At 58.7% G+C, this 26,995-nt stretch overlaps 2 protein-coding genes across 5 annotated transcripts in view; one reads left to right on the top strand and one right to left on the bottom strand.

Annotated features, from left to right (window-relative positions):
* Positions 1-5,323: 5,323 nt before the first annotated feature.
* On the bottom strand, positions 5,324-9,386 carry RIMS3 (regulating synaptic membrane exocytosis 3). Its single transcript, XM_074161908.1, has 6 exons — positions 9,167-9,386; positions 7,617-7,758; positions 7,384-7,496; positions 5,962-6,063; positions 5,734-5,873; positions 5,324-5,536 (listed from the first exon to the last, which is right to left on the bottom strand). Exons 1-6 carry the CDS (start codon positions 9,384-9,386, stop codon positions 5,324-5,326), a joined length of 930 nt encoding a protein of 309 aa, XP_074018009.1.
* Positions 9,387-25,076: 15,690 nt separating this feature from the next.
* Positions 25,077-26,995, top strand: part of NFYC (nuclear transcription factor Y subunit gamma) — a 34,837-nt gene continuing 32,918 nt past the window's right edge. For 2 of the 4 annotated variants that reach the window (XM_074161902.1, XM_074161899.1), the window contains exon 1: positions 25,077-25,273. The gene's annotated coding sequence lies outside the window, so the exon portion shown is untranslated. The remainder of the gene's footprint in view (positions 25,274-26,995) is intronic. The other 2 variants (XM_074161905.1, XM_074161900.1) reach the window with 2 other exon arrangements.

Below are 26,995 nucleotides of genomic sequence, written 5' to 3'. Positions count from 1 at the left end.
GCCACCGTGCTCCATCCCGGTGTCTGTGCCCGAGGCAGATGATGGGGGTTAAACAGTGTGGCGGTTATTCAGACAGTGAGACAAACACTTAGGCCCTTTACTGTACATTGTTCTAAGTCTACTTTTTAAAACCTACACCTTCCCCAAACAGGGACCAGCTCGGTTAAGGTGACATTAATTGTCACCTGGGGTCAGTGAGTGTGTTTTGTAGGACTTCAGCTGTATTACGTGTAGCCCATCTTTACCTCACCAATTCCAGCCATGCTTATTCCAGACACGTTTTTTCCATAGGAAGTCTTTCCTGCAGCCTCTCAACCTTCTTTTTAGCTCACGCACCTAACTCCTGCACCTCTAACACCCAGCCAAGGGTTGGGGTGGTTTCTGTGCCTGCGAAGGTGGAGCAGAAGGAAGACTTCCAGTTGAAACAGCTTTGCTAGAGAACCGCTGGAGCTGTCGTGCCTTTGGCACCTCACGGGATGCAAACCTTGCTTTTCTGAAGGTAATTCTACAGATCTCTCTGGTGATATGGAAACCCAAAGGAAAAGAGAGAGAGCTCTTAATATCTTTTTCCATCTGTGATGCGAAACACATCTAGACTTTGAGTTCAGCCATCAAGAAGAACGGTGCCTGAACACTGTTCCTTGACCTTTAAAATGCAGTTATTTTCCAAATCAGTAACCAGATCCGCACCCTTAAGGAAGTTTACAGATGTGCATTGTCTAAGTGTTTCACATCAATCCGGGAAGAAGTGTCTGAGTCAACTGGAAGAAAACAGAAGGTAGGCTCCTTATGCCTGAAAAAACATCACTGGTGATGTTTTTATAAATTGCCTTATATCGGTAAAGACCCTTAAATTGTAAATACTGCTGCTGAGTATTTGCAAGCCCACTTAAATAAGCAAAGGTGTTAAGTGTGTTAATTCCTCTCATGTGCACAAATACAGGCTTGGCTTTTCAAGTCTCATCGCTGCTAGAGCAGGGACATGAGAGTGAACAGCAGTGATTCCCTCTCAGTGAAGGGGATCCTCATCCCACTCCTGTGTGAATTTCTGGTCTTGTATTTAAGAGCTGGAAAATGTGGTGGTGGAGGGAGTATTTCCCACCGTCTCAGTTGTTCTGTGGCATTTCCCAAAGCCACTTAGTAGGTTTAGTTCTCCGATTGCTGCCAGGTAACTGGTTCTGTATCTCGCTTGATTTCAGGCAAACTCTAAGTATCATGCTATGGTGTTGATGAGACAGGAGCTCATTTCTGGTTGAGCCCAGAGGCCTGACCCACCTTCTGGTGGCCTAGAAAATTTTCAGTCACTCAACTTTGCCAAATAAAGCCCATTCCAGGCTTGTAGAAAACCCAGAGATAACTTAGGTCTGGGAGTGAAATCATCTAGTGTTTTCTGTGCTTTGCTGCGTGGCTGAGATTCTTATTTTTTCACTAGAGTTTAGGGGATGTTTAAGTATCATTTCAAGGCTATTTTGGCAAAATCCACCCTTGTTACTCCAGTAGGGTGCCTTGATTCTGATACCAGCCGTGCTATAGTAAGGTCTGTCTGTGGCTCAGGTGGGTTCTGCGTGCTCTGGCTGCTCACTGACTGCCAGGAGCGCCGGGCATAAAACAGGCTGGAAGTTTAATTCAGTATTAATTATTCTTTCTAGGGGAAAATACCTGGAAAGTCAAATAGTTTGAATTTCCTGATGGAAGGTGGAAGAAAGGGAGGAAATAATCTAATGCATAATACCTAGCTGGTGCAGCTACCTTTTGCAAATCATATAGTACTTTTTTTTTTTAAATAAAAAATGCCCTTTGCAATAAAACATTCCCCCAGAAAAAACCTGGAGTCCAGAAGCTTGTGGGTTTTTCTGGTGTGTCGTGTGTAGAAAGCAACTGGGTGTCTTGGCCTTTTTGTTCTTGTTGGAGGAGGGAAAACATCTGGCACGTGGTCCCCGGCGTGGAGAGATGAGGAGGAGCTGATGCTGCCGTGGGATCGTGGCACGTTTCCCTCTCTTCTCACGTTTTTGCTTTTCTCCACATGAATCTAAGGTGGGTCCGGACCCAGATGCTTCCCCAGAGAAGTGAGTACCAGCTCCCTGGGGGGACTGGAGGTGTAGTGCTGAGAGCAAAGAAGTTAAGGTTTTGATGGATTTCAGTTTGTCCAGTGAGTGACAGTCACTGGGATGGTGGCTCCACCTTGCCGGTCTCTCATCGAGTGGGAGGAATCATTCCCGTGACCCCATTACGTTGAGGAGATGGGAATACTCCACTGGGAGAGAACTGGGGTGCAGTGTCTTCTGGTGTGAGCCTCGCCGTTATCCTCCCGGGCACCCTCAGTCTAAAAAAAAAAAGCCAAAGTATCTGGGTTTTCCGTGTTCCCCGGAGAACCCAGGTGGGGTAGGGGCTTCTCTCTGGATTTCCCATGTGCCAGCAAAGGCAGGTTTGTCACCTGGTGCAGAACCAGTGAGCCTTTTGCTAGATCTCAGGTGTCTGCTGCCATGGGTGCGTGCCTGGCTGTCCTGGTGTTCCTGCTGCTCCTCCTCCGCTTCTCTCCTCTGTCTCCAGGAGAGCGTTGTGGTTCCTCATGGAGAAGAGGGAGCAGGAAAGCTCTGCAGCTCTCTGGAGAGGCGTACAGCCAGCGAGCTCTGTGCTGGATGCCGGCTCCGCACCCGGGAGCAGAAAATACCCGCAGAGCTCCCCGCTCTGCCCACGCTGCGACTCCGCTCCCTGTGGATGTGGGTACTGTCCTACCGCAGGCAGATTCTCTTTTTTCCTTTTTTCAGTTGAAATAGAGCTTATAAAGCAAAAGCAAATAACGTTAGCTTAAAGGAGCGGAAAGCTTTTCCTCTTAAGATGCCTTCCCTCGTGTATATTCAAAAAATCCAGCTCGCCAGGGCAGGGGAAGTTTAGCCTCATCCAGGCGTCGTTGGCCTCGTGTAACTGCTCCGTGCTCTGGAAGGAACGTCGTGTTCAGCCCGTTGTTTATCCCCGTTTCAGGAGTCAGGGCACCGACTTTGCTTCCTCAAACCATTTCAGACTCTTAGCGCGTCCCACAGTCCTGTACATTGCCCTTCTGCACAAAATCAGCGCCTATTCCTTGAACAAGCACTTATCACTCTAGGAAACGAGGATTTAATCCTTTAGGAGGCGGGACTGGGGTCTTGGAGCAGACCCCTCTCCATCCCCGGTCAGCAGCATCCAGCCCCCTCTCTTCTCAGAGCTCTACAGTGATTTTTTTTTTTTTTTTTTCTGATTTGTAAAGATCACGCCAGCAGCTGAAATTCCTTGTCACTATGTCACTAAAACCGTGGCGGTGCCGGGTCCCAGCCACCGAGCAGTGGAGGGTCACTGACCCCCAGGCTCGGGGCCATGGAGGGAACAGCTTCACTCCAACGGTCTCTTCCTTCGGCTTTGGTTTTGTTCCCTCCTGGCAACAGCTTCGAGCTGGTTCATCGTTCCCAGCGTCACCAGGAGAACCACCGGTTGGTTTTGTTGTGCTCTGTGCATTGTGAAATGCTCTGCTTCGCCAATAAATAATTGTAGAAAAATCCCAGCTGTGCCGTGGGTTGATTCTTGTGTCAAAGGCTGAAGGTCAGAGCTATCTGGTCGGTAAAAATTCCCCGTTAACCTCTTGTCCTCTTCCAGTCTCAAGACTGCTCAGCTTTTGGTGTGTTGTGGTTTTTTTTTTTTTTCCCCCCCCTCTCTTTTGGAAACTGATCCTTCCGGACAGTCATTGTGTTAAGTATATTTTATGAAGAAACCAGAGTTTCTAGTGGTGTCTCCCCTGAGTATTTTCAGCAAATTTCATTAGGCACCTTCAAAAAAAGCTTCCGTAATTCTTGGTTTTGCTACAAGAACTGGTCCCTCTGGGGGGAACCAAAATGCTGCTTTAAAAACAAACAAAACATACAAACAAACAAAAAAAAACAAACCCAAAACACTCATCCTGATAATAAAGTCAAAGCATCTAGTCCTTTGTTCGTAACCTCTCAGTCACCCAAATTCCAGATCAGCAGAAGATGCTGTTGAGATGTTCCCCTGTAGCGTACCAACAAGAGGAGAGTTGGAGAAAGGTGCGTCCTGGCATGGGGTCTGGCAAAACCTCTGCTCCTACTTGAAACTCAAGTATTGATCCAAGGAGGGCGTCCCGGACCCCAGGAGAGTGTCCCAGATCCAAGCAGGGCATCCCGGACCCCAGGAGAGTGTCCCAGATCCGAGCAGAACATCCCAGACCCCAGGAGAGCATCCTGCACCGAGCTGGCCCTCGCGGGAGGAAGGGGCTGGGAGCCAGACGATCCACCAGCATCACGGTTTTCCTGCTCTGTGGAATCACCTTCTCCTGACTCGAATTTTTTCACGTTGAGGCATCACAGAGTTTATCTTTCGGGCCTTGCTTTGGCTGCACAAGACCACGGTCGGTGGCGAGACAGGAGGATGAGACCAGCGTGTGCTTAGGTGAGGCGAGTGCACCTTCTCCTGTCCTCTCTCGCTTTGGCAATGTCACTGGTCACAGGCTACATGCTACCGGGGGCGGGGAGGGAGGGGGGCAGGGGAAAGTTAAATAAAAAAGAAAAATGGCCCCCAGAAGTGCTTGCGGAGTGTGGCAGGATTTGTGTCGGAAAACGAACAAATGGGAAGTGACTGGCAGATGTTTCCGGCCCCTCCGGAGTCTCTTGGATATTGCAGAGAGTGAGTGTGTCGTTAGCACGTGGCAAGCTACATAAGAGAAGATGCTACATTCCTTGGAGAAAAAAAAAACCAAAACCAAAAACCCAGTAATAATAGTGCTGAGTTGGATTTTTTCTGAGTTCGGTTTTTTTTTTTTTCTTTTTTTCTTTGAAAAGCTACCTTTTCCTCGGAGGCAAGGAAATGGAACCCAAGGAAAAGCGACCTCGTGGAGGTGCTGCTTGCGGCGGCGCTGAACGAATCGGCCCGAGCCGCTCTCGCCGGGTGGTCGGTTGGTTCCTTTCCGAGGGGAGGAGGTGGGGGAACAGTCCGGGGGGGGGGGCGGTCGGTACTCCCAGCCCCCCCTCTGCCTCGTGGCGGGGGGTGTTGTGGTTTGGTGGGTTTTTTTTTTTTGCTTCTCCTTCCCCCTGCCTCAAAACATACGGCCCTGGCTCCCTCCGTGGCGTCCCCCTCTGCGCCCCGGCACGCCGCTCAGGGAGGAGCGCGTCGAGAGAGGGTTTGTTTCGGGAAGGAAACTTAAAAAAAAGAAAAGAAAAAAAAAAAAAAAGGAAAAATAATAATTAAAAAAAATAAGGACGGGATATTTACAGCTATCCACTGACAGTTTTGGTAGGTCAGGACGTCTCCTTTCACCTCCCCCCCTCTCCCACCACTATGGGCAGGAGGGGCTGGTGGAGCTCTCCAGGGAGGACTGGGAGAGCCGGCGGGTCAGAGGTCCGATGCTGGAGTCGGCCAGGGAGGAGGTGGGGAAGAGTTTGTACCAGCCGGCGACCACGCTGGAGAGATCGAGCTCCTCCAAGACGATCTGGGCCATCCCCATGAAGCACTTGTGGTCCATGCGCCCGTAATCCCCCCAGACGATCACCTGTGGGGCAGAGAAGGTGTTAGTGGAGCTGCCCCACTCGCTGGGTGAGATTTTGGGGGAAAAACTCAGCAAACTCAGCATGCCTGGCCAGGAGGACCTGGCCAGTCTCAAGGACAGCAGTGAGGATGGTGGGTTTCTATGCCCTTGCTCCCCTAATCCCCCCTTCTCCCCCAGTATCTGTGCGGGGAGTATGTCACCTGCAGGACTTTGCCCTGGGGACTCTCCTCAAAGAGCAGAGGCTGCTGGTACGAGGGGTCACAGGTTTTCTTCACCACCTTGGTCTTCTTCTTGGCCAGGCAGACGCCGTTCTCCAACAGGTAAACCTTCACGTAGGTGGCTGTGTGGGAAAGGGAACGCTGACTCGGAGCAGGCTCCTGTGATGGTCCCAGCACGGTACCTGTCCCCCTCCCTCCCCAGCCACCTACCAGGGATGCACTTGGAGCCCATCTTCGGGATGAGTCCCCTCGCCTGGATCACCTCCACCTCCAGCTGCCCGTTCCGGTCAGCCATGCCCACGTGGACATCGCCTACATGGTGGGACAAGACGTGCTCAACGCCATCCCCGATGGCCACCTCCCACTGGGGGCAGCCCCAGCCCTGTGTCCCCACCAGCTCTCCCTCTCGGTGGGAGAAGTCGTCTCTGGGGCCAGCAGCCCCTTCACCCCCCCACCACCACCCGCTCCCCGTCCTCAGCACCCAGAGCTCAAGCGCGCCCAGCATCCCGCCACCGGGAGCGTGATTTATTGTGGATTTAGAGGAAGGACAAAGCTGAGCTGATGGGAAGATGCTTGGATTTGAGCAGCAAAGAGAGAAGCAGGTGAGAGCCCCTCCTCCCTGCTGGCTCCATCCCAGGGCAGCCTCACAGGGGCGTTTTTTTCCCTTGTGATGGGAGAAAGGTCTGGGATAACCAGGGCTGAGCCTTGGCCGGGCGATGCCCTCAGCTGGGGGGGCAGGCGAGACCCTGGCAAGAGCAAGAGAGGCTGGGGCAGGAAGGGTCAGTGGCTGAGCACCCCCGGGGGCCAGCACCCACCAGCCCCATCTCCCCGGGGCACTTCACTGGGCTCCTTCCCCTGCTCCCCGTGGGAGAAAACGTGGCCAGGCACCTCATGATCTCATGTCCCAAGGGAAGCTGGAGGTGTCCCCTCCTGGGGAAGGTGGGCAAACCCAGAAGGGTCCAACTGCCCCCTTTCTCCTTCCCTTCCTTCCTCCTGGGGGTTTATGTGGGGCCAGCAGGACCAGGTCGCTGTGCTGCAGGGACTGGGGGGGACAGGACAGGGGACCTTGGTTACTGTGTCCCCCCCTGGGTCAGCTCGCCCCATTCCTGGCAGCTCTGGCCCCGCAGCAGGACACGGGGCAGACACACTGCTGCTGGCTGGAAATCCAGACTTACGGGACAGCCCCTGTAGACATCTTGGATTTAAAAGGGAAAAATGGAACAAATGGCGGGTTTGTTGGGTCCCCTCTGCGGCGGGATGCTCGGAGGAGCTGATGGATGGAAGAAGGGGCCTCGGGAAAAGGCAGAGCTGCTGCTTCCTCTGACGGGTGTCCTGCCCTGAGCACTGTGTGACATTCCTGTGACGTTCCCTCCCCTCGTGGAGCCGGCAGTGGGGAAGCCATACACCCACCTGGTGTGTCCTTGGCATGGGACACTGCCAGGATGGAGCCTGTCCCCTGGAGCTGGTGTCCCACGGAGGAACAAGCAGCCCCTTCCCTCCCGCTGGAGCATCCTTCTGCTCTGCCCAGCCCCACACCAGCCAAGACACAGCCCCAGCCCTTGCTCTGTGGGGCCGGAGATGGCACACACGCCCCCTCCCCGGGCAGGGACCCCGCCGTGGCCGGTAACTCACCCATGGGGGGGGTGGCCAGCGTTTGCCGCCCCACCAGCTGGCCTGGCCCCAGCCCATCCAGGAAATCGCTGAACTGGCTCTCGGCACCCAGCCGGGTCGTGGGGAAGATGAACCTGTGCCGGGGAGGGCAAAGGGATTTCGTGGAGCATCGGGCTGAAGCGAGATCCCCCGGGAGCATGGGAGGGGGGATGCCCAGCCCCTGCTCCTGTTCCCCCCACTCCACGGGTCCTTACGTGCCGTCGGAGCTGTTGCTGTTGGTGCTGCCGTCGGTGGACTCCCGGCTGCCTTGCCGGGTGACCCTGGTCCTCATCTCCACCGCGATGCCCGTCTCCGTGCTCCTGCGGATGTTGCTGCGCAGCTTTTTGGGGCCACCCTCTGGAAACCGAGACGGGGGCTGAGCCCAGGAAGCACCGGCTGCCCCCAGACCCTCCTGCGGGACGGGTGTCGAACCAGACGGACAAACCGGGACACCAGGCACGGCCAGAGCCTCCCCGTGTGCTGCTCCCCACCTTCGGTACGTTACTCAGCGTGACTTAGGCAGCCTTTCCCTGGGGATGAAACCCTGCAGCACTCCCCCGATGGGCACAGGTCCTGGTGCCACTCACACCGTGCTGGGAGAGCCACGGGCTGCCCGCAGTCCCCTGTGTCCCAGCCCTGTCTCAGCACCGGTGCCATCGTGCCTTTGCATGGCTGAGAGCTCCCCCCCTCCGGCACCTCAGTCATCTCCCCTGTGTGCTGAGACCTGCCAGACTCAGCTCACGTGTGCTGACACCATCCCAGCCCTGCTGCAAGGCCACCTCCCGGCCTCCAGCACCCCCAGGGCCCCGTCGACACGTGCCGATGTCCCCGTGCCGCAGGGGAGGGGTGTCCCACGGGCCATCATAGGGGATGATCAGCGAAGGCTCCCTTTCTCCATGCGGTTACACCGTCCCCGCTGCAACGTGTCCCAGGTGGTGGCAGATGGCAGGAGGAGGAGCGTGGACCCAGCATCCACCCCTGGCATCGCCGGCATCCCTGGCATCACCGCTCCCGCTGTGTGACCATGTGTGCGTCGGCACCGTGCCGTGGCTGCTCCTGGGGGAGCCAGGTTTTTCCTGCTAATTCGGGGCTGTCCCCATGGAATCGTTTGCCCGATCCTGGCACACACCCGCCCCGGAGCGGGTGCTGCTCTCCTGGGCAGCATCAGCCCTGAGGGGGGGTTCCTGCCGTCCCCAGGTGCGGTTCTGCCCCGCTCCGGCACTTCTCACGTGGCCTCTGGGGATAATGATACCCCTTCAGAAACACCTCCGATGTGCGGGGCTCCAAATTACCTCCTCTCCTTATAGAACATCTCCCGAATCACGAAATGCCAACAAGAACCGGGAGAAAAAAAGCAATAACTAGAGGGAGAAAGTCTGCACTAAAATGAGCTTTTTGCTTCCCCCACCCTTTAAAAAGCTATTTTAAGCATTTAAATATTTCCCAGAGACAGAGCGTTTGACAAGTCCGTTCTCCGAGCTCCTTCCCTGCCCGCAGCCCTGCAGCCGGGACTGGCTGTCACTGGGGGGGGGACACACTGAGTCCAGACCCCCCCACACACTGGCAGAGCCCCCACCTCAGGTTTGCCAATGGTTTTGGCACCTGGAGAAGTGCTGGGGGGGTGGGGTGGGTGTGTTATACTGGAGTGGGGGTTATACTGGGCTTTTTTAGGTGTCTCCATCAGACACGGGAGGCTCGTTGGGCAGCCGGGAGCAAAGTGGGGGGACCTGAGAGGGGGTGGCGGCAGGGGGTGGGGGGGGCTCACCGGTCTGGTTGAGCTGCAGGGTGCTCTTGCTCCACTGGGACAGCCCCACGATGGCCACCATCTTGGCCCCCAGGCTGGAGCGTCGCTTCTTGCTGGCGGTGATGGTGACGGAGTCGGCGCTGCCCCGCGCGCTCCTCTCCAGGTTGTACATCTCCCCGCTGATGCTGGAGCTGCGGACCACGCTCCGGGCCGCCGAGGAGCTGCCATCCCCGTTGAACATGGTCAGCCGCTGGCGCGCTCGCCGGCCCCGGCTCTGCTGGGTGGGATCAGCTGTGGGGAAGTCGGGGGGGGGGGGGGGGCAGGAAAAAGCCAGGGGGACGCGTTAAGGCCAGCAACGCCGGGTGGTGGCACTGGCCACGTCACCGAGCTCCCACCCAGAGCAGCCATGTGGGGATGGACGGTCCCCCAAGGTGTCTCAAAGCCATGAAATTCAGGTGGCAAAACCCATCTGGACTGTTTTTCCCCACCTGGGGCTGGTGCGGGAAGGGGTGCAGGACACACACACCCCCCGTGCAGCTGGGTCACAGGGTGGACCCACCAGCCTTGTCCCATGGGACCCGGAGACCCCATAACGGCCAGGAGGGACCCACCAGTGGGCAGAGGGCTCGGTGCATCACCAACCCACCCGGCTGGGGAGCCAGAGGAGACCCTGAGGCTTGGGGACAGCCCCGTCCATCCCCGCTGAAAGTGTCCAAAATTGCAACCGGCCAAGTTCCTCCCGTGCATTTCCTCCTCCGATCGGCGGCTGCAGCCTCCCCGCACCCTGGCTGCGTCCCTGCTGCACCCCGAGCCGCCTGCCTGCCACCTGGGATGCTGCTGGGGTCCACCATGGAGCCCCGGCAGCCGACAGAGCCTGGAAGGACTCCCACCAAGGGTGCTGGGGACCGGGGACCAGGGCGTTCACTGGTGGCAGAGGCTGTGCCGTGGCTGCCAGACCTCCCGTGGGGAGCAGCGGTTGCTGCCTTCCTTCCCTTCTCCATGAATATTTAAACTCCGGCGGGATGGGAGCATCCATCTTCCAAGGAAAGGTGAATTATTAACTCCAGGCCAAGTGAAGCCACTTTATGATAATGGATGGAGGCAGTGCCTGGAAAAATATTTCTCTTCCGAGAGAGAGAGAGAGACGGCTGCAAACGCCGAGGATAAGTTATGGCGGGGGACGGGGAGGGGGACAAGGCCAGGGGGGCTTCTGTTGCCCGTTGCCATCAGGGGAAGGAGCTTTGCAGGGGCACGGTTGGGCTGAGACCTGACGGGAGCCGCGGGCTCGGCTCCAGCGCCACTGAACCCACGGATTTATCAATTACAGAAGGGATGCAAACAGGGGCAAGTGGGCGATTAGTCATTAATATTGTTAATGAGCTCCCAGAGAGCAGCAGCCGTCCCACGTTTCCCTTCTGGCTGGTGTTTTCCCCCCCCCCCCCCCCTCTGCTCAGGGTCCCTCGGGAGAGTGTGCGGGGGTGACGCTCTGCTTTCCCCTCGACTCCTCTCACCCAGCCCCGCTTGTCCCCGAGCAGGACCCCATCACGGCCGCTTGAGTTTGGCAAGATTTGGGGGTGCACCACGACCACAGCACGTGTGTCCCTTTGTGTACGCACTGCACGGGGGGGTTCCTGCCTTTGCTGCTGAGCAAATACTTGCCCGAGGGCCCGAGCCCCTGGGATAAAGCCGTCGGCGTGGGGTGAACACCAGCTCCGGAGCTGCCCCAGCCCAGCCCTGCGCCGATGGCAAGCCCGGATGGGCGAGAGCAGCCAACAGCGCTTGCCCCATGCTCAGCATCCCCTCGAGGAGGAGTCGGGGCTGAGCCACCACCTTTGGGATCATTGGGATGAGCATTTTCCGATGCCACCCCCCGCTCTCCAGGCAGCCTCCGAGCTCCAAACCCGCTACGGCCGCTCACAGGGGCTGGGGTTTCTCAGCCTGACGCAAGGAATGGATCCCAACCACAGCCCCAGCGCAGCCTCAGCTTCCCTTCCCCGTGCCTCAGTTTCCCCACCTGCAAACCTGACGTTGGACCGTGCCTACACAATCTCCCATCCCTTTGGCAGGAGGGCTCAGCCCAGTTCAGGCCTCTCCGGGAGGATTTACAGGTGAAAAGGGCTTTGGCGCAGCCCAGCCCCGTTATTTCCACGGCCAGGAAAACACAAAAGGCTCCCGCGGCTGTTTTCCCCGCTCGGCGCTTCAGCCGTCACGAGAGCACCGGGCTCTGGTGGGAGCAAATTAGATCAGGAGAGCACAGCGCTAATGGGATCATTCCCAATGCAACACACACGGGGATAATCCACTGCAAAGGACGGGGAGCGCACGCTCCTCAGCCCAAAGGAAGGATTTTCTTTATCCTGCCCATCATTTCCCCCCTTATCTCTTTTCCCAATCTGCTCCTGGCCTCTGCGGGGAGTGGGTGCTGGATGGGGGGATCGGGGAGGTTCCCAGCGCTTGCCCAGCCGGAGCCCGAGCACCAAAAGCAGCGGAGCCCGTGGCTCCCAGCACCGAGCCGGCCTCGGCACCACCACAGCATCCTTAGCCGGCACAGCCAGCTTTGATGCCACCTCTCCCCCAGCAGCGGGTGGGGGACACAGGGAACGGCACCACGCTTCCCTTCACCCCCCACCACCCTCCCTATTTTATTTATCCTCTATCTTGCAAAACACTGGGATTCTCAGTACAAACCTCCGCGACGCTCCGGCAGCGGCTGGATCACATGCAAGCCCCCTCCTTCCCTGCCATGGAAGCACGTTCCCGCGCAGCCGGGGTGGGGGGCAGAGCCCGCAGCCCCCCGCCAGCCCTTACCGCTGCCACGCACCGTCCTTCTCCAGCGAGCCAGGCCCCGTTCCCCCCCGGACCGGGCTGGCTGCGGGATGCAGGGAGCCACCGGGCACGGGCTGAGCAGCCGGGAGAGGTGTCATGGCTGTAGCATCCCTCCCCGGCTGCTGGGTGGACACGCAGCCAGCGCCCGGCACCCATGCACAACGCGCAAGACGAGCCCCATCGGCAGGAAAACGGGTTCCCTGTTGCATTTCCATCGCCGCTGCGGCGAGGCTGCCGGGGCCGAGCCCTCCCCGCGCCGGCACCCCGAAGGAAAAGGGGAGACGGAGGCATCTTACCGCCCTGCGCAGGTGGAGGACTGGGCAGCACCCACCCGCCGAGGAGGCTCAGCCCCCCCCAGCCCCGTCCCCAGCTGGAGACGGAGGGTGACGGGGCTGGTTAATCTTTAAAGGGTTCTGGAGAGCGGGGCTGTGCCGGGCGCTGCTTCAGCATCTCCTTCAGCATCTCCATGGTTACATGGCTGACCCAGTTCTCCTCCCAGCCCCAAGCAGGGGCAGAGCAGTCCGGGGGGGGTGGGATGTGCCTCAGTGGGGCTGGAGGCACCCCTGTGCCAGGCTTCAGGTGCTTGGTGACCCCACTTGTTCCCCCCAGCTTGGCATCACAGACCTGCCGGGGGGGGAGAGTGACGGAGCTGGGAAAAGTGGGGAGCGAGGGTGGGGGGGTCACAGGTGACCCCAGAGAGCCAACAGAGCTGCCAGCACATCCCAGTGGCCAGGAGGGGTTAGGGGCTGCGAGTGGTGAGGAACAAGACGGGGCTGCGAGGGAACCCTGGCCCCAAAGATCCCACTGAGATAGAAACGGGGGGGGGGGGCAAAATATTGATGGAAAAAAATCAGGTGCTTCAGCAAAGGCTGTGGGGAAGGAGGGAGGGTCCCGGCGGGTGTCCCCACACAGGTGGGGAAGAGTCCCTGACAATGGGTGGGGAGAGGAAGAGGAGGGAGGTGATAAATGAGCACCCAGCGGGGGGGGGAGCTGGCTGGGATGCTGCCTCACCAGCGAAGGGGGCAGAGGGATTTTAGGGGGTGTCTGCTCCCTCAAAGCCCCCAAGGTGGGTGTCCCCAGGGAGAGATGGGGTTGGAAAGCCCCAGCAGTGGGGTTGGCAGGTCCTCCTGCCCCCAGGCTGCCCCTCATGCTGGGGCTGCCTCCAGCTTGGAGGGAGAATGCTGAAATGCTGCCAACATCTGGAGCAGGTAGGCCCTAAAATCAGCACTTTTTTGGGGAAAAAAAAAAGGCTTATTAGAGCCGCTGCCACCAGTCGTGAGCAGGGCACAACGCGCTGGGGCCAGCTGCAGCAGCACAGCTCGCAAGCACATGCTCCTCCTTCTACTGGGAAGTAAGGCAAGGGCTTATTTCCCCTAAAAGTACTTAATTCTAATTAATTGCTTCAGGTTTGATAGGCGGTTGCTCATATAAATGTAATTGCCCAGCAAGAGGTATAATTCAGTGCACGTGAGCTGAGAACTTGCAAGTAACTCCAGCTGCCGGAGTTACGCATCTCGTTGCTCGGGCGGGTTATAAAGGTAATATTCTGGCTGAAACGCGCTGCAGGCACAGCGCTAACCCTCCCGCACAACCTCCTGGGAAACGGAAACCTTGGCGTTAAAGGACGGGTCCGAGTGTGCTCCGTTTGTGGGCAAAGTGGAGCTTAGAGGGGAGAAGTTCAGATGGGGCTGTGCTCGGGGATCCTCCTGGAGCAGCTCCTGCCCGAGGATGCTCCAGCCTCTGTCTGGGCACCCGGAAAAAGCCCAACTATTGTTCAAACAAGATTTGGCAACCCTGTGCCCGGTAGGAAGAAGAGGAGGAGGGCCATGGGGCAAACTCCGTGGCAAGCTCCGGCCAGGTTGCTCCAGGATGGATGATTCTCCAAAAGGCAGGTGCCGGCGCTTGGGTGGGAGCGGGAGGAGAAAGCACCGGAGATGCTGAGCCATTCCATTGGGAGCCGGAGCCGCTCTCCGGGAGGGATGGTGGAGCAGCACCAGGAGCTGCTTGTGTTGGCAGCGCCCGGCACACAGGGCTTTGCTGAGAAGGCGACCACAAGCCTGGTCTCTCTGTGGCTTTCCATGGGCTTTCCACTGGGATGGGGAGCGCTGGTGGTCGTGGTGTGGGTGAAGAACTTGGTCTCCTGCACTGACCTATTGAAGGGATGGTGGTGAGAGCGGCCAATGGTGTGGCCTGGGGACATCCCCAAGGGCTGAGAGATGGTTTCATGGAGACCAGCTCCTCCAGCGACCCAAGCAATGCATTGCGTCTCTTCTGGGATGAGCAGCGGGATGGTGTTCCTTAAGCCTGGCAGTGGGTCAGGTCTCAACAGCCTTTTTCTCCAGGTATTCTCTTCCGTGTCCTGTGCACAGGGACAGACTGGGAGCACCACTGGGACCCAGAGCAAGAGATCACTGAAGCCACAGCCCTGCGTGGGGGTCTCCAGTGCAGCAGCAATACACAAGAACCAACTGTCCCGTGCTGGAGCATCTTCCTCAGTCCTGGCTGCGTCCACATGCACCTCGGCCATGGTGAGCTCCTTGCCATCCCCACTCACAAAGCACGTGTTCACCTCCAGCCAGGCTGGGTGTTGCAGCTCCACTGGAATTGATGCTCCTGGCAGATGGGATCCATCCAGGAGCACTGGGACAGGAAACCAAGTGTCTCCAGGAGGGACAGGCAGGAACACGGCATCTTCCCGCACCCACCTGGCAGCCATCCTTCACTGGGGTCGGGTGTGGGAGCGGGGGGCACCCACATCTGCCTCTCTCTGGTGGCCTGATCTTGGGCTAAACCCCCTCCGAGATGTCAGTGCCCTGACCACGCTGCCCCTTTCCCCCGTGTCCCTGCATGACGTCTGCCGCCCGGTTAAATCAGATCTGTGCTGAATCCTGCCGTTTCCAAGGCAACATAAAAGAATCAGAGGAGCAAAAGCCACCCAGCAGGGCTGTGACTGGGGGACGGCCAGCTCCCAGTGAGCCCAGGCGGCTGGGCTAGCTGTCCAGGGGACGAGGCACTGTGGCAAGCACCGGGGCATCCCTGATGGTCTAGCCTCATCCTGAAGACACATTGTCCGGACCGGGCTCCCGCCAGGCAGAGCTCGGGACCTCTGTGTTGGTGGCATCCCAGGGTTGGTTTTGGCCATGATGGGCAGCTTGGGATGGAGCAGGACCTCGCTGAGGACACACAGGAGCAGGGATGTGGCTGCTGCCAGCAGCCACCTTGGGTAGCGTGATGCTGCAGCCGCGCGGCCCCAAAAGCCGGGCCACCTCCATGGGGAGGCAGCGGGGACAGAAAAAAAACAGCTCCAGGGCCTTCGGTGGCCCCTGGAATGGGTTGGGGATGGGATCAGCTGCACCCAGACCCCAGCCCATCACCGGTGCTTGGGCTCCAAGGGCTTGTACCACCGTGATGGGGCTGGGGCTGGTACCAGCCTCCGCCGTCACGGAGGGGCTGTGGAAAGGAGCTTTTCCCGTTACCCAGCAGCCGCTGCCTTCCCGGCTGCACGGCTCCGAGCTCTGCAATGCAGCTCACACCGCTCGTCTGCTGTGTGTGAATCCCATCAATATTTCATGGAGCTGCTTCCTCCAGGGGAAGGACTGCTATCAGCTCTGGATTTCTGCTGCTCCTACCAGCGCTCCTCGTCTGGCAGAGAACATCCAATTTCCTTTCACCGGTGGCCAGCACCTAACAGCCCTCCCCTTTCCCTCCTCTTTCTGCCTTACAACTATCACTTTGCCTTTTAGGGGCCCTGTGTCCCACACGGGGCAAGAGCTGTGAAGTCCCCTCAGGTTCAAATCTCACCATCTTCTGCCTGCGGTTGCTCAGTCCTGCTCTCAGCAGAGATGACCAACGCTACGGCCCCGTGTTGGGCTCCCCAGGACCAAGCCGCCAGCCCTGCAGCTCCAGGATGGGCGACCAAACCCACCCACATCCCCCATGGGTCCCCCCAGCTCCATGTCCAGCAGCAGGACAGTCAACATGACCCTGTGACAGCCTGGAACCAGTAGCCCAGACCCCATCTGAATAGGTCCAATCCAGCCTGCAGGTCCCAGTTTGCTCCTGAGCCCAGCGGGAGCCAAGGGGGTAAGTCAAGCTGTTAGCAGGAAAAAAAAAAAGTTGCTTTTTAAATGCTAAGGCTGCACTATTATAGCAAAGCTTCTTAAGGGATCAGCAGAAATCTTGCTTGCCATAGGAAGACTTCTGTGAGCCGCAGTGATGCCAGGAGATGGTGGGAGCCTGGCACTGCCCACGGCAAACACCCATCGCTCTGCCACGGTGTGTGCCCGACCCGGTGAGAGGAGCCGGGGCAGCTCTCCTGGGCTGGCACCGGCACCCGTGTCCCCGGCAGAATGTGAGGACGGGCTGATGGGATGCTGCTCCCCGGAGCACGGATGCCTTGGCTGGGAAGAGGGGCAGCACACGAGCGTGCCCGGGGCGAAGGCCAAATGCTCTGGCACGGCTCCACCACCCAGCAACTAAAATAGGTGCAATTTCCTCTTTTCGGGCTGAAGGACCTCCAGCTCCGGGAGTCCCTTTGTCTCCCTCCCCCCAGGGAGGGTCCCACCGTGATCCCTGCCCGGTCGGACACAGCATCCCGGGGCAGGCGGGGAGCCCTGGGTGACAGGCAGCCAGCGCGGTGTGTCAGCGGGGTTGTCAATCCTGCACTAAATCGCTTTAAAAATAATTACTAAATGAGCCTGTTTCCCTGCTATTTGAGATGCTGTGACAAAACATTGCTAAGTGCGTTGAAATGGATGCAAGGAGATGGTGCCACGCGGCTTGGGTTTTAATAAGCAGGAAAACTAGGTGTTTTCATAACCTTAAAGCTGCATCTTGCATCAATGGGATGCTTCCCAGAGGGAAGCGAGAGCCGCTGTGAGCCCACCAAGGGCTCGATCCGCAGGGGCTGAGCTCGAGGGGCAGCTTGTGAGGATCTGCCTTCCAGTTTGGGGTGCAAGGAGTGGACCAAGACAACGCCACCTCATCCTCTGTCCGTGTCCCACGAAGGCCGTTGCGACCGGTGCTGCGAGGACGGGGCTGAAATGGGGACGAAGCGAGAGAGAGGAGCACTGGGACGTGGGAGGCGGCAGGAGTTTGCCCTCGCGAAGGGATGTCGGAGAAGGTACATCGCTCCTCGGGAGAGACGCGTGAGCACGGCAGAAGGGCTGGCCTCTGCGAGATGTTGACGTGGAGAGAAATGGGCACATGTCTAAACTGGGGCTGGAGGTGAGAGGCGTGGGAGCAGCCGTTCCACCGCTCAGGGAAGGGGTTGGGAGGCGGCCGGCCGTGCCGGGGCTGGTTTGGGCAAGTGGCCCCTTGTCCTGCGGTGGAGGGACGTCCCCGGGCTGCTGTGCCCGGCAGCGAAGCCGCAGGGTCTGTGCTGCAAGCGAAGCCCATCCCCGCACCGTCGGCCCGAGGGGATCGCAGGCTCCTGCTCTCAGCACACTAATGAAATCAGCAGCGCAGCCCCACGGGATGCTCCCTGTGCACCGAGTGATGCAATTCAGCCCAGGGCTAGTTGTTTTGCTCAGCCTCCAAAGACCCCTCATGACGCTTCCCAGACCCCGGGGAACAGGCACTGGCCATCACAGAGCCTGGCACGGCCACCGCCTCCCACGGGGACAACCCTGCCGCTCAGTGAGAGCACCCACATGGTGGTCCTGGCTCTGGGGGGGACCATTTCGAGGTGCAGAGCAGCCATCGCTCGGCAGCAGCTCAGTGGACACGGTGGCCCAGGCGGGCCCATGCCCATTTGGGTCCTTCTCTGCTGCAGGGAATAAGCCCGTGCTGCCCTCGGGCTTTTCCCCACTTTTTGTAATCCCAGTTACAGGGATTACACCCCTGCCCGTCCCGGGGCATCACTTCACTCTTTCTCACCAGTTCTTTAACAGGTTTCCCTACAGAACCAGCCACAGCACCTGCCCGAAACGCCACGGAGGGCAGAACGGGCTCTCCGCATCGAGCAGAACCAAATCGATGTACGAAGCACAGACTGGAGACGCCGGGAAGAGGCGAGCGCCGGAGTTACGTGGGCTGCTCGGTGGGAGGATGAGGCCCCCGAGGCAAGCCCTCCCCAGGCAGGACCCCCTGCTTTCCCCGGTCCCTAACCCCCGTTTTCCCGGTGGTGGGGACCAGCATGCATGGGACGGGGTTGACGTCAACAGGCTTTCAGCGGGGATGATGGATGGCACAGAAAAGCGCTCCCGTTCCCGAGCCGCTGGCTGGGAAACGCTGCCTGCCTGCCGCCCCGAGCCGGGGAGGGCTCCGGTAAACCAGTCCCGGCAGCGCCCGGCCGCGGAGCCCTCGGGAACGGGGGGAGCACAGCTGCAGCCCCCACGCTTTCAGTGCAGCGATGTTTTTGGGGTGTCAAATCTCCGCTTGGAGCCTGGAGTATGCTTTAGGGGTGCCAGGCGCACCTTGTCAGCAGCCGTGGGGTGCAAGAGGGGCACCGGGGTGGTCCCACGGGGGGTCGGGACCCCCCCTTCTCCCTTTACCCCCCTAGGGCTACCGGAGCGCCCGTCCCACTCCTCCCCGGCACCGCATCCGCGACGGGCATCCCCCCAAAAATCACTGCCCCCCCCCCACCCCATCCCTGCCGCCGGCGGGGGATGCTCCGAGGCAGGTGCGGCCCCGCTCCCCGCCGGTGGCCGCGGGGACCGAGGCGGTCGCCGTCCCGGGCCACCGGGAGCGCCCCACCCCGCGCCGCCGCCGCGGGCACTCACCGCCGCTGCCGCCGCCGCTGCCGCCGCCCGTGCCCGCTCCTCCCCTCGGCCCCGGCGGGCTGCTGGGAGCGGCGGGCGGGGGAGCCCCGGGCCCGGCCCCGACGGACCGGGCTGCCGCCGAGAGGGGTCGGTGTCCCCCCCGAGGGTCCGACCCGGGGCTGCCCGGTTCCCCACCGAAAGCTGCCGGCTCCATCCCACTCCCCTGACTGGCATGCCGTGAGCTGCCAGCTGCACCCCAAAAGCCACCGGCCGGACCCTATGCCCATCAGTTGGGTCCTAAGGGCTACTGGCTGTACCCTTCTCCTGCTGGCCAGACCCCAAGAGCCTCCAGCTGGACCCTACACCCACCAACCGAACCCCAAGAGCCTCCAGCTGGACTCTACACCCATCAACCAGACCCTAAAATCCACCAGCTGGACCCTACACATGCCAGCTAGACCTCAAAAGTCACCAGAGGGACCCTACACCCATCAACTGGACCCCAAAAGCCTCAAGCTGGATTCTACACATGCCATCCAGACCCCGAGAGTCACCAGGAAGACCCCACACCCATCAACCAGACCCTAAAATCTACCAGCTGGACCCTACTCATGCCAGCTAGACCCCAAGAGTCACCAGAGGGACCCTACACCCATCAACTGGACCCCAAAAGCCTCAAGCTGGACTCTACGCACGCCATCCAGACCCCAAGAGTCACCAGCCAGACCCTACACCCATCAGTTGGACTCCAAGAGCTGACAACCTGACCCTTCTCCCACCAGCTGGACCCCAAGAACTACTGGCCAGACCCCACTACTGTCACCCAGACACCAAGAGTTGCCACCCGGACCCCAAGAGGCACCAGCCAGACCCCACACCCATCAACCACCCCCCCAGGGCTGCCCACGGGACCGCGGGAGCCCCCAGCCAGACCTGAAGTGCTGCCAGCTGGTCCCTGCTCAGCCTGGGTGGCCGCGGTGCCTGCTCCTTCGGGAACACATAAACCTCCCAGCTCCGATCCCCACCGCCTCCTCGTGCTCCCAGCCTTTTGGCTGCTGCCAGAGAGCAAGCGTGGCCCTCCGGGGGGGCCGGGGACCGAGGGGACTGGTTCCTTCCGAAGGAGAAAGTTTGAGGGGAGAAGCAGCCCCGGTTCTCGTGCTGCCCTTGGACTCACCTTGGCTCCCTGAATACCAACGCTAATTTCTCTCTAAGCAGTGTCTCTTTTTCCTCATGGTAAATTCCTCTAGTGCTTTCCCTGCGTTTCCTCCGCAGGCTGCACACCGCGGCTGACACGGAGCCACGTGCCAGGAGGAAACCCTCCTTCGCCAATTTTAACTCTGTCCCTCCCTAATATAATGCCCGGCTTGGATTTCCCACTGGGTGGGCTCCCCATCCTCACCATACCGGGGGTCCTGGGGCTGCCACCGGCACCCGGGGCTGCAGGAAACCACCCGGTCCTCGTGGGCAAAGCCTCCGACGGGTTCCCCATATCAGGGTCAGGACCTGGGGGGTGATTTGGGACCGCAGCCCCGGGGTGGGATGGGGGATATGGAGCAGGGAGGATGGGGTGGGGGGAGAATTCCCCCTGTGGCGGCTGCTGGAGGGGAAGGGGACACCGGGGAGAGCCGGATGGTGCATGTCCCGGCACTGTGCACGGGAAAGCTGGTTAAGGAGCAGGAATAGCTGAAAGAACTAAATATGGAAACTTGGATAAAACATTGCTGAAGTAGGGAGATGGTTTCCTAACAGAATTCAAAGCATATAAACAAACTCAGGGAGGGAGAGAGGTTGTCTGGAGGGGGCCTTTATGAGTAATATTTAGAAAAACTGGCTGAAAATATCTCGGTAGGGAAGGCTATTTCATCAAAGCAAACTTCCAGCTTTGTGGGGAAAGTGTCAGTCCTGAGAACATATTGTTTCGGGGGAAGCGATAGTGAAAACACGTGACTCGATGGTGAAAAGCCTCTCCTTCAACTTGCTTTTTTTTTCAACCACCATATTTTGATGATAAAACATGAAGTTTCGTGGCAAGAATAAAATAGTAATGATAATGTTTTGGGTTCGATTGGTAGGAAAGTTTCTGACCAACTCTGGATTTCTGCTTCCCCTGGCAGGTTGCTCTGGGGTCCCTTGCTGACCTCCTGCCAGAAGACTCGTGGCCTGTCCTCATGCCCTTGGGGGCAGGGGTGTGTGGCATTAACAGCCCCAATCCCATGGGAAGCGCTTCTTGGGAGCGGGATGGACAAAAACCCCCCGGACTTGGTCTTGCACTGGGATCCCATCAGGGCTCTCCCATCTCTTAACGTCTCTTAACTCGTTAAGGAGCTCAGCTCTCAGGTTTGCTGGCTCCTCACCACCTTCTCCTTTACATTTTGGTTTTGTGCCAGCGAAAAGGGGGTGGTTTAATGCGATTACTCCAGTAAAACCCAAGTAAGAGGATTCGTGGGGCTCGGCTTTATGGTGCCACAGGGGCTATCGGCAGCGTGTGGCGCGGGGGGATGAGAGAGCTGGCCGTGGGTTACTGGAAAGCACGGAGGAGGATTTGCAAGCCACTGTGTTCCTGCACAGGTGACCCCCGGGATTCTGCAGACCCCGTGGGTGCCACGTGCTGCCTTTACCCTGCCCCTGCAGGGCAGAGATCTGCCCCTGGTGTGGCCACTGCTTGTCCCGGAGAGAGGTGGACATAACATGTAATAAAAAACACAAAGAAGGGGGCAGAAATTCCGGGGGCTGCCCTGGGGCTGGGTGTTCGGGGAGGGAGAGGGCTGCACCCCCAAAGGGTTATGGGGAGAGGATGGTTTACGCTGGGATTGGGTAGACCCAGCGTGTTTTGTAGGGTTTTCCAGAATAATTCTACCCCAGGCCCCTGTCCAGAGAGCCGGGCTGTGGGGTGGGCTCTGGGTGGGCAGAGGTGTTTGTCCCCTTGGCACCGCCGGAGCCCTGGCCCCTGGGGAGGAGCAGGGCTGCTGCCGGTGCTGCGGCAGCTCTGCAGCCTCTTCTCTCGCTCCTGCGCCGTGTCCCACTTCTCGCAGGAGAAGGAGCTGCACTGAGATGCTGTAAAACCTCCTTTTTTTTGCCATTCTGCAGGGAGCAACCGGGTCACGTGGGCTCACCAGTATCCTACTGGGAAAGCCAACGTGGTCGATCTGTGCTGGGCACCAGCCAGGCGAGAGGCACCAGCGCACCATCTGCTTCTCCTCAGGATGCTGCAGGTACTGGGGAACCCGCTGTCCTGCGGCGGGACCACGGACGCTGGACTGAATCCCAGCGCCCAGCTGGGAGCTGCAAATGGGGTCTCCCAGTTAGAGCTGGGATGAGCGTCTCGGCTCCGAGCAGCTCTTCTGCTGTTCTGGGGATAAGATTTCTAGATTCTGTAATTTTGAGGGGTTTTAATGACTGCTGTTGTCTCTGCCCCGGGGGATGGAGGGCTGGGAGAACTAGGGAGGGCACAATGGTTGCCTGAGGGCTCCTCTCCGGGTTGGAGAAGGTGAAACCACTTTGATGTTCTGGGAGCAGAATCCAAACCTCAGACTACCCCGGTACGAACGCTGCCGGTGACTCCGGCACCGGGTCTGCCACGGGATGGTCATTCCGTCTTTTGGTCTCCTGAGGAGCCCTTTGGCAACAGCCAAACCATCCTCTCTCCTGCCTCACAGTATCTTCCTGGGGTTTTCTTTCAACGCAGAAGACAAGCTTTCTACACGGCCTCCAGAAATGTGTCTACACATACAGGCATGTTGATATATGTTAAATATATATATATTAAACATATTTAAATATCATACAGATGGTCCCCAACCGGGGGATGTACCAGGTGGGATGTGGCACTTGCAAGCTGGGTTAGGAGCCAGGTTTGCAGCCTGGCATCAGGTGTGAATCGAGATGTGACACACTGCGGGAGCCTGAAGGACTAACAGGACCCAAAATCTGGCCCTAAATACCCTCTTTTTCTCCCAAATCTACAAGGCAGCGTGTCTGTGCCCATGCACAATTTATACCCAGCTTTTTCTTTGCTTGGGGATAATTGCCCCAAAGCAGCAGCTTCTTTGGGCTGAGTGCAGAGGAGTGACTGCTGTAACGGGTGTCCCAGGGGACAGGAGGGTGCTAGACGCGTCACCTCTGCTCCAGGAACCCGTTTTCTTAATTGCCAAACAAATTCAGCCCTTCCAGAACCCGGCCCCGGGGTGCCACCAGCGCGGCACGGCTCCTCGGGGTCCCACTGCTGGCGCGGGAGGGAATCGGCAGAGCAGGTAGCAGATGTTGGTGAAGTGCGAGCTCAGCAAACCACGAACAAATTTATGCAAGCTCCGAGAAAGCCGAGAGTGGAAAAGCGCTTGCTTTTTCTTTTTTTTTTTTCTTTTTTCTTTTTTTTTTTTCTTTTTTCTTTTTTTTTTTCCCTCCTCCTTTCTTGTTTTTCTTGGCCGCTCGGCGTTTCGGGCAGGCTGACACAGACCTCTGTGTTTGCAGATGGCTGCCATCCTTCTCAGGGGGAAGCCGAGCGGCTCCAGACAATGCGTCCATTGCCGGCGGGAGAGCAGGTGGGGAGGAAACGGAGCATCACGGGCGCAGCGCGACGGCAGACAAAAGGATCCGGCAGGAGGAGGAGCGGGGTGTTGTGCAGAAACCCCTCGAGTGGGGCCTGGACCTTGCAAGAAAAAACAGCTGGTTGGTTTGACAGCCGTGCCCGGCAGCAAAGTCAGCAGCAGCACCGGCTAATTGATTTATAAATGAGTCGTTTTGAAGAAGGGCCGCCTAGCGTTGCGTATCATCACCCTCGAAGGTGACAACAAAAGGAGGTTAGCTTAGAAATTGGGAGGAGAATTAATTTTTTAAAAAAAAAAACAAACCAACCCAACAACTAGCATGACTTTTATTTCTCTTGGCTGCCTTGCAAGTGCTCTGAGATGACGAAGTTGCAAGACTTTCAATAAAACTGCAGGAATTTGCTGCGAGATCTCTCCCGCTTCAGTGCCAACACGTAGCCCTCTGGGCAGCCGAGCTCTGAAACCGCAGCACACGCAGAAATTTGCCCCGTTTCCTACATTTGTCCCATTCCTACATTTATGGTTGGGACTAGATGATCTTAAAGGTCCCTTCCAACCCAGACAGTTCTATGATTCTATGATTTGGGCAAATGTCACGCACCAGAAACCACAGACCCCAACCCTCCGTGTTTGCAGGCCGCAGGAGGGGTGTTCTGTCTCGCACAGGGTGCAGAGCCGCCCCGCTGCAGCAAAACACCCCACTTCCAGAAACCTCACCACCAGACATCACCTATTTTGGAAATTCCATGAAAAAGGCGAGGGGAAGGGCAGCAGCCACATAGGACCCGACTTTCCTTTCCCATCTCAAATGGCATTTAAAGCACCAGGCAGGCAAATCCCCTTCCTAGTTGTAAATCGGGTGCAAACGATTCAGGCACCAGAAAGACAGTAAGGAGGCAAAGATGGAGTCGCTTTTCGGGATGCACTTTTTCATGGGAAAAATACTGAAGCAGGATGAGTCACACTTCAGCATAACATGTCCCCAAGCCAGAAAAAAAGAGTCCCTGGGAAATGAGATAGCTGGCTAAACTGGAGCACAGACTTTTGCTTGACTTGGCTCCAGCTCGGGTAGAATAGTAGCCGAACGTTACCCTGTGCTGATAGATCAGAGGCCTGCGTGAGGAGTACTGGACAGCTCACTGAAGTTGAATTTGGACAGCTCTCAGCGCCACGACAGGCAGGGCTGGAAGCCTCCCTGGGTGAACCAACAAGCTAATGGAGGAGCAACTCCTTCACCGTGGCTGGGCTGGCTGTGGGACACGGAGCTCTACCTGCCACCCCCAGCAGCAGGGTCCTGTGAGGATGCTTGGGCTATGAACCCATCTGCTGCCAGGCAGGGTAGAGCCAGGACCTGGGAGACAGAAAGCAACAGCTTCATTCAACACCTCTGGTGAGAGACTGGGAGCAGGTCAGTGGGCTCCCTGCCCAGGGGACTGCCGCACACCAGCCCACTTTGGCCTAAGGCCTAGGCAAGCCTAGGCTGGTGATGACCTGGGCCCTGCAGCACCCAGGGGCTTGGCTGCCCCTCGAGGCACGGCCGGCACCGGGACCCCCTCACACCGAGGCCCCGGCCCGCCTCAGCCCGAGGCCTAGGCCTTGCTAGAGCCCAGGCCCGGGCAGGCCTAGGCCGGAGACAGCCTGGGCTAGGCTCTGCTGCACCCAGGGGCTTGGCTGCCCCTCGAGGCACTGGGGGCCTCTCACACCGAGGCCCGGACCCCTGCTCCAGCCTGTCCAGACCCCCGTCCGGTGGATCCTCCCCCTCCTGAGCTCACGGCACTTCCCCCCCCGCCTCTCCCCAGCGCAGCTCTCGCGAGATCAGACCGGGTCATGCGCCTGCGCAGTGGCGCCGGCCCCGGGGGGAAAGGGGCGGGGCCTCCGCACCGCCGCCTCACGGATCCGCCGCCATCTTGTTTCTCGGCCACTGGGCGCTCGCTCTGCTCCGGCCGCCCCCCCCCCTCCCTCCCTCCCTCCCCCTCCTTTCCGCCTCCCACCGCTCGGGCCGGAGGCACCGCGGGCGCCGGGCGGAGGAGGCGGAGGTCGCGGCGCCGGCCGGCCCGGTGAGTGCGTGGGGGGCGTGCGGGAGGCGGCGGTGGGGGGCAGTTGGGCGGCCTGTGAGGGGGCGCGGGGCGGGGGCGGCCCGAGGGGTTCCCCCCCCTTCCCCCGGTAGCTCCGCTCCGATTGGCTGATGTGCACCGCGCTCGCTGATTGGCCCGCGCCGGGGGAGGCGGGCGAGGGGAACTGCGAGCTGATTGGCTGCCGGGGCAGCGGACCGGAGAGAGGACAGGAAACCGAACCGTTTCCCCGCGCGGCCCCGGGGGTGGGGGAGGGGCGGCGGCGGCTGGGTCCCGCCGGAACGGAGCGAGGCCTCTGCGGGCCTGGGGCTGGCAGGGCGCCGAGACCCGCGAGCAGTGCCCGGGGCAGGCGCTGCTTGTCGGGCGGTGGGCTGGGCAGGGCGCGGAGGCCTTCCCGGGGCCTTCCCGGGCAGGCGGCGGCGGCAGGCCCGTTCTGTCGGGCCCCGATGAGGGGGTTTGCTGCGAGACATTTGGGTTTCACATGCTGGTGGTGCCGAATTTTACCGATTTGTGGGATTTTTTTGGCTCCACAAGCCCTAAGGGGGCTTCTCCAGGGTCTGCCCCAGCGCCTGGGGGGGGGAGGCGGGGCAGGACGCGAGGGGAAGCGGTGGGAGACGAGTTGTGGGTCTCCGGTAAATCCCCGAGGGATCGTTTAATCTGTGCTGGAAATGCAGGGGCGCTGAGAGCTATCAAAATACCTGCACATAAACGTGGTCTGCCTAGGCTGGGCTTTTTCCCGAGGCAAGACAATGAAAGAAATGCCCCACAGTGAGCGGTAAATTGCTATGTGTTAACAGCAGCGTGGTGGAAACTGAATTCTTTTTGGCTGGGCTGGATTTGAGTGGGGTCAGATGGTCCTCCGGCCACATCGTGGGGTGTTGAGGGCTGAGGGGTGGGTGCAGGGCTGGCTCCCGCTCCATGGTGGTTGAGTCGTGTCCGGCTCCGGAGCCCGGAGCTCTGGCAAACTTTTGCTCACAGAAGGAAAAAAAAAAAAAAAAAAAGCAATAGTGCTGGCTACTTCTGGAATGTGACTCTTCACGTTGCCTTTGGAGACACTTGTTGAGGAAAGTGTTCTCCACGTGCTTATGAATAAATACTCCTTGGCTGGATGGCTGGCTGAGTGCGGGCAATTGAAAGGAAAGCCTCGACTGCCTTCCCTTGCAGTGCGGCGTGAACAGCCTGCGAGTGTGTGGTTAACTTCTCCTCTTGCCCTACATCCATTAGGGCTCCTGGGCCGGCAGCCATCGTTTGCCGCGGTTGCCCTTGGCGACGTGGCGCGGCTTTTCTCACCCTGCCCTTCGTAAACCTGGAAATTAGGGGACTTTTTCGGACGAGGCTGCTGCTGCTACACCTGCACTTGTCCTCCGGTGAGCTCGGAGACCCTTGCTTTTATCTGAGGAATGACACAGGAAGAGAACAAAGCGTTGCTAAACAGTAGTATTTTTTTAAGACGCATTTTAGTCCATTATATTTAATAAATCACCGGGAAGATCCATTTTTAAATCAATCTCTTCTTGCTCCCTGACCCGAACTAATTTAATCTGCGGGACTAGTGCTTCGTAGGGTGTTTTTTAGCTCTGCCCGCTCTGCATAAAATCCTGTAAACTCGTTATTTTCCAGCAGGAACTCGTATTTTGGAACGCAGCTCCAAACCCTCTCAAGGTAACTTTAAAACCGGAAGTGGACGGGTAGGTTGCGCCGCCGGGG

The sequence above is a fragment of the Numenius arquata genome, chromosome 21 (assembly GCF_964106895.1).
Source record: "Numenius arquata chromosome 21, bNumArq3.hap1.1, whole genome shotgun sequence".
NCBI lineage: Eukaryota > Metazoa > Chordata > Aves > Charadriiformes > Scolopacidae > Numenius > Numenius arquata.
This window is presented reverse-complemented; position numbering and strand designations above follow the sequence as displayed.

Bases quoted from the DNA above. Each gene is read 5' to 3' on its own strand.
- RIMS3 (XM_074161908.1), bottom strand. From the start codon at position 9,386: ATGTTCAACGGGGATGGCAGCTCCTCGGCGGCCCGGAGCGTGGTCCGC. The intron at 6,064-7,383 runs GTGAGTTACCGG...CCCACCATGTAG, and splicing joins GCTGGCCACCCCCCCCATGG to GCGATGTCCACGTGGGCATG. The intron at 5,874-5,961 runs GTAGGTGGCTGG...TTTCCCACACAG, and splicing joins GGGCTCCAAGTGCATCCCTG to CCACCTACGTGAAGGTTTAC.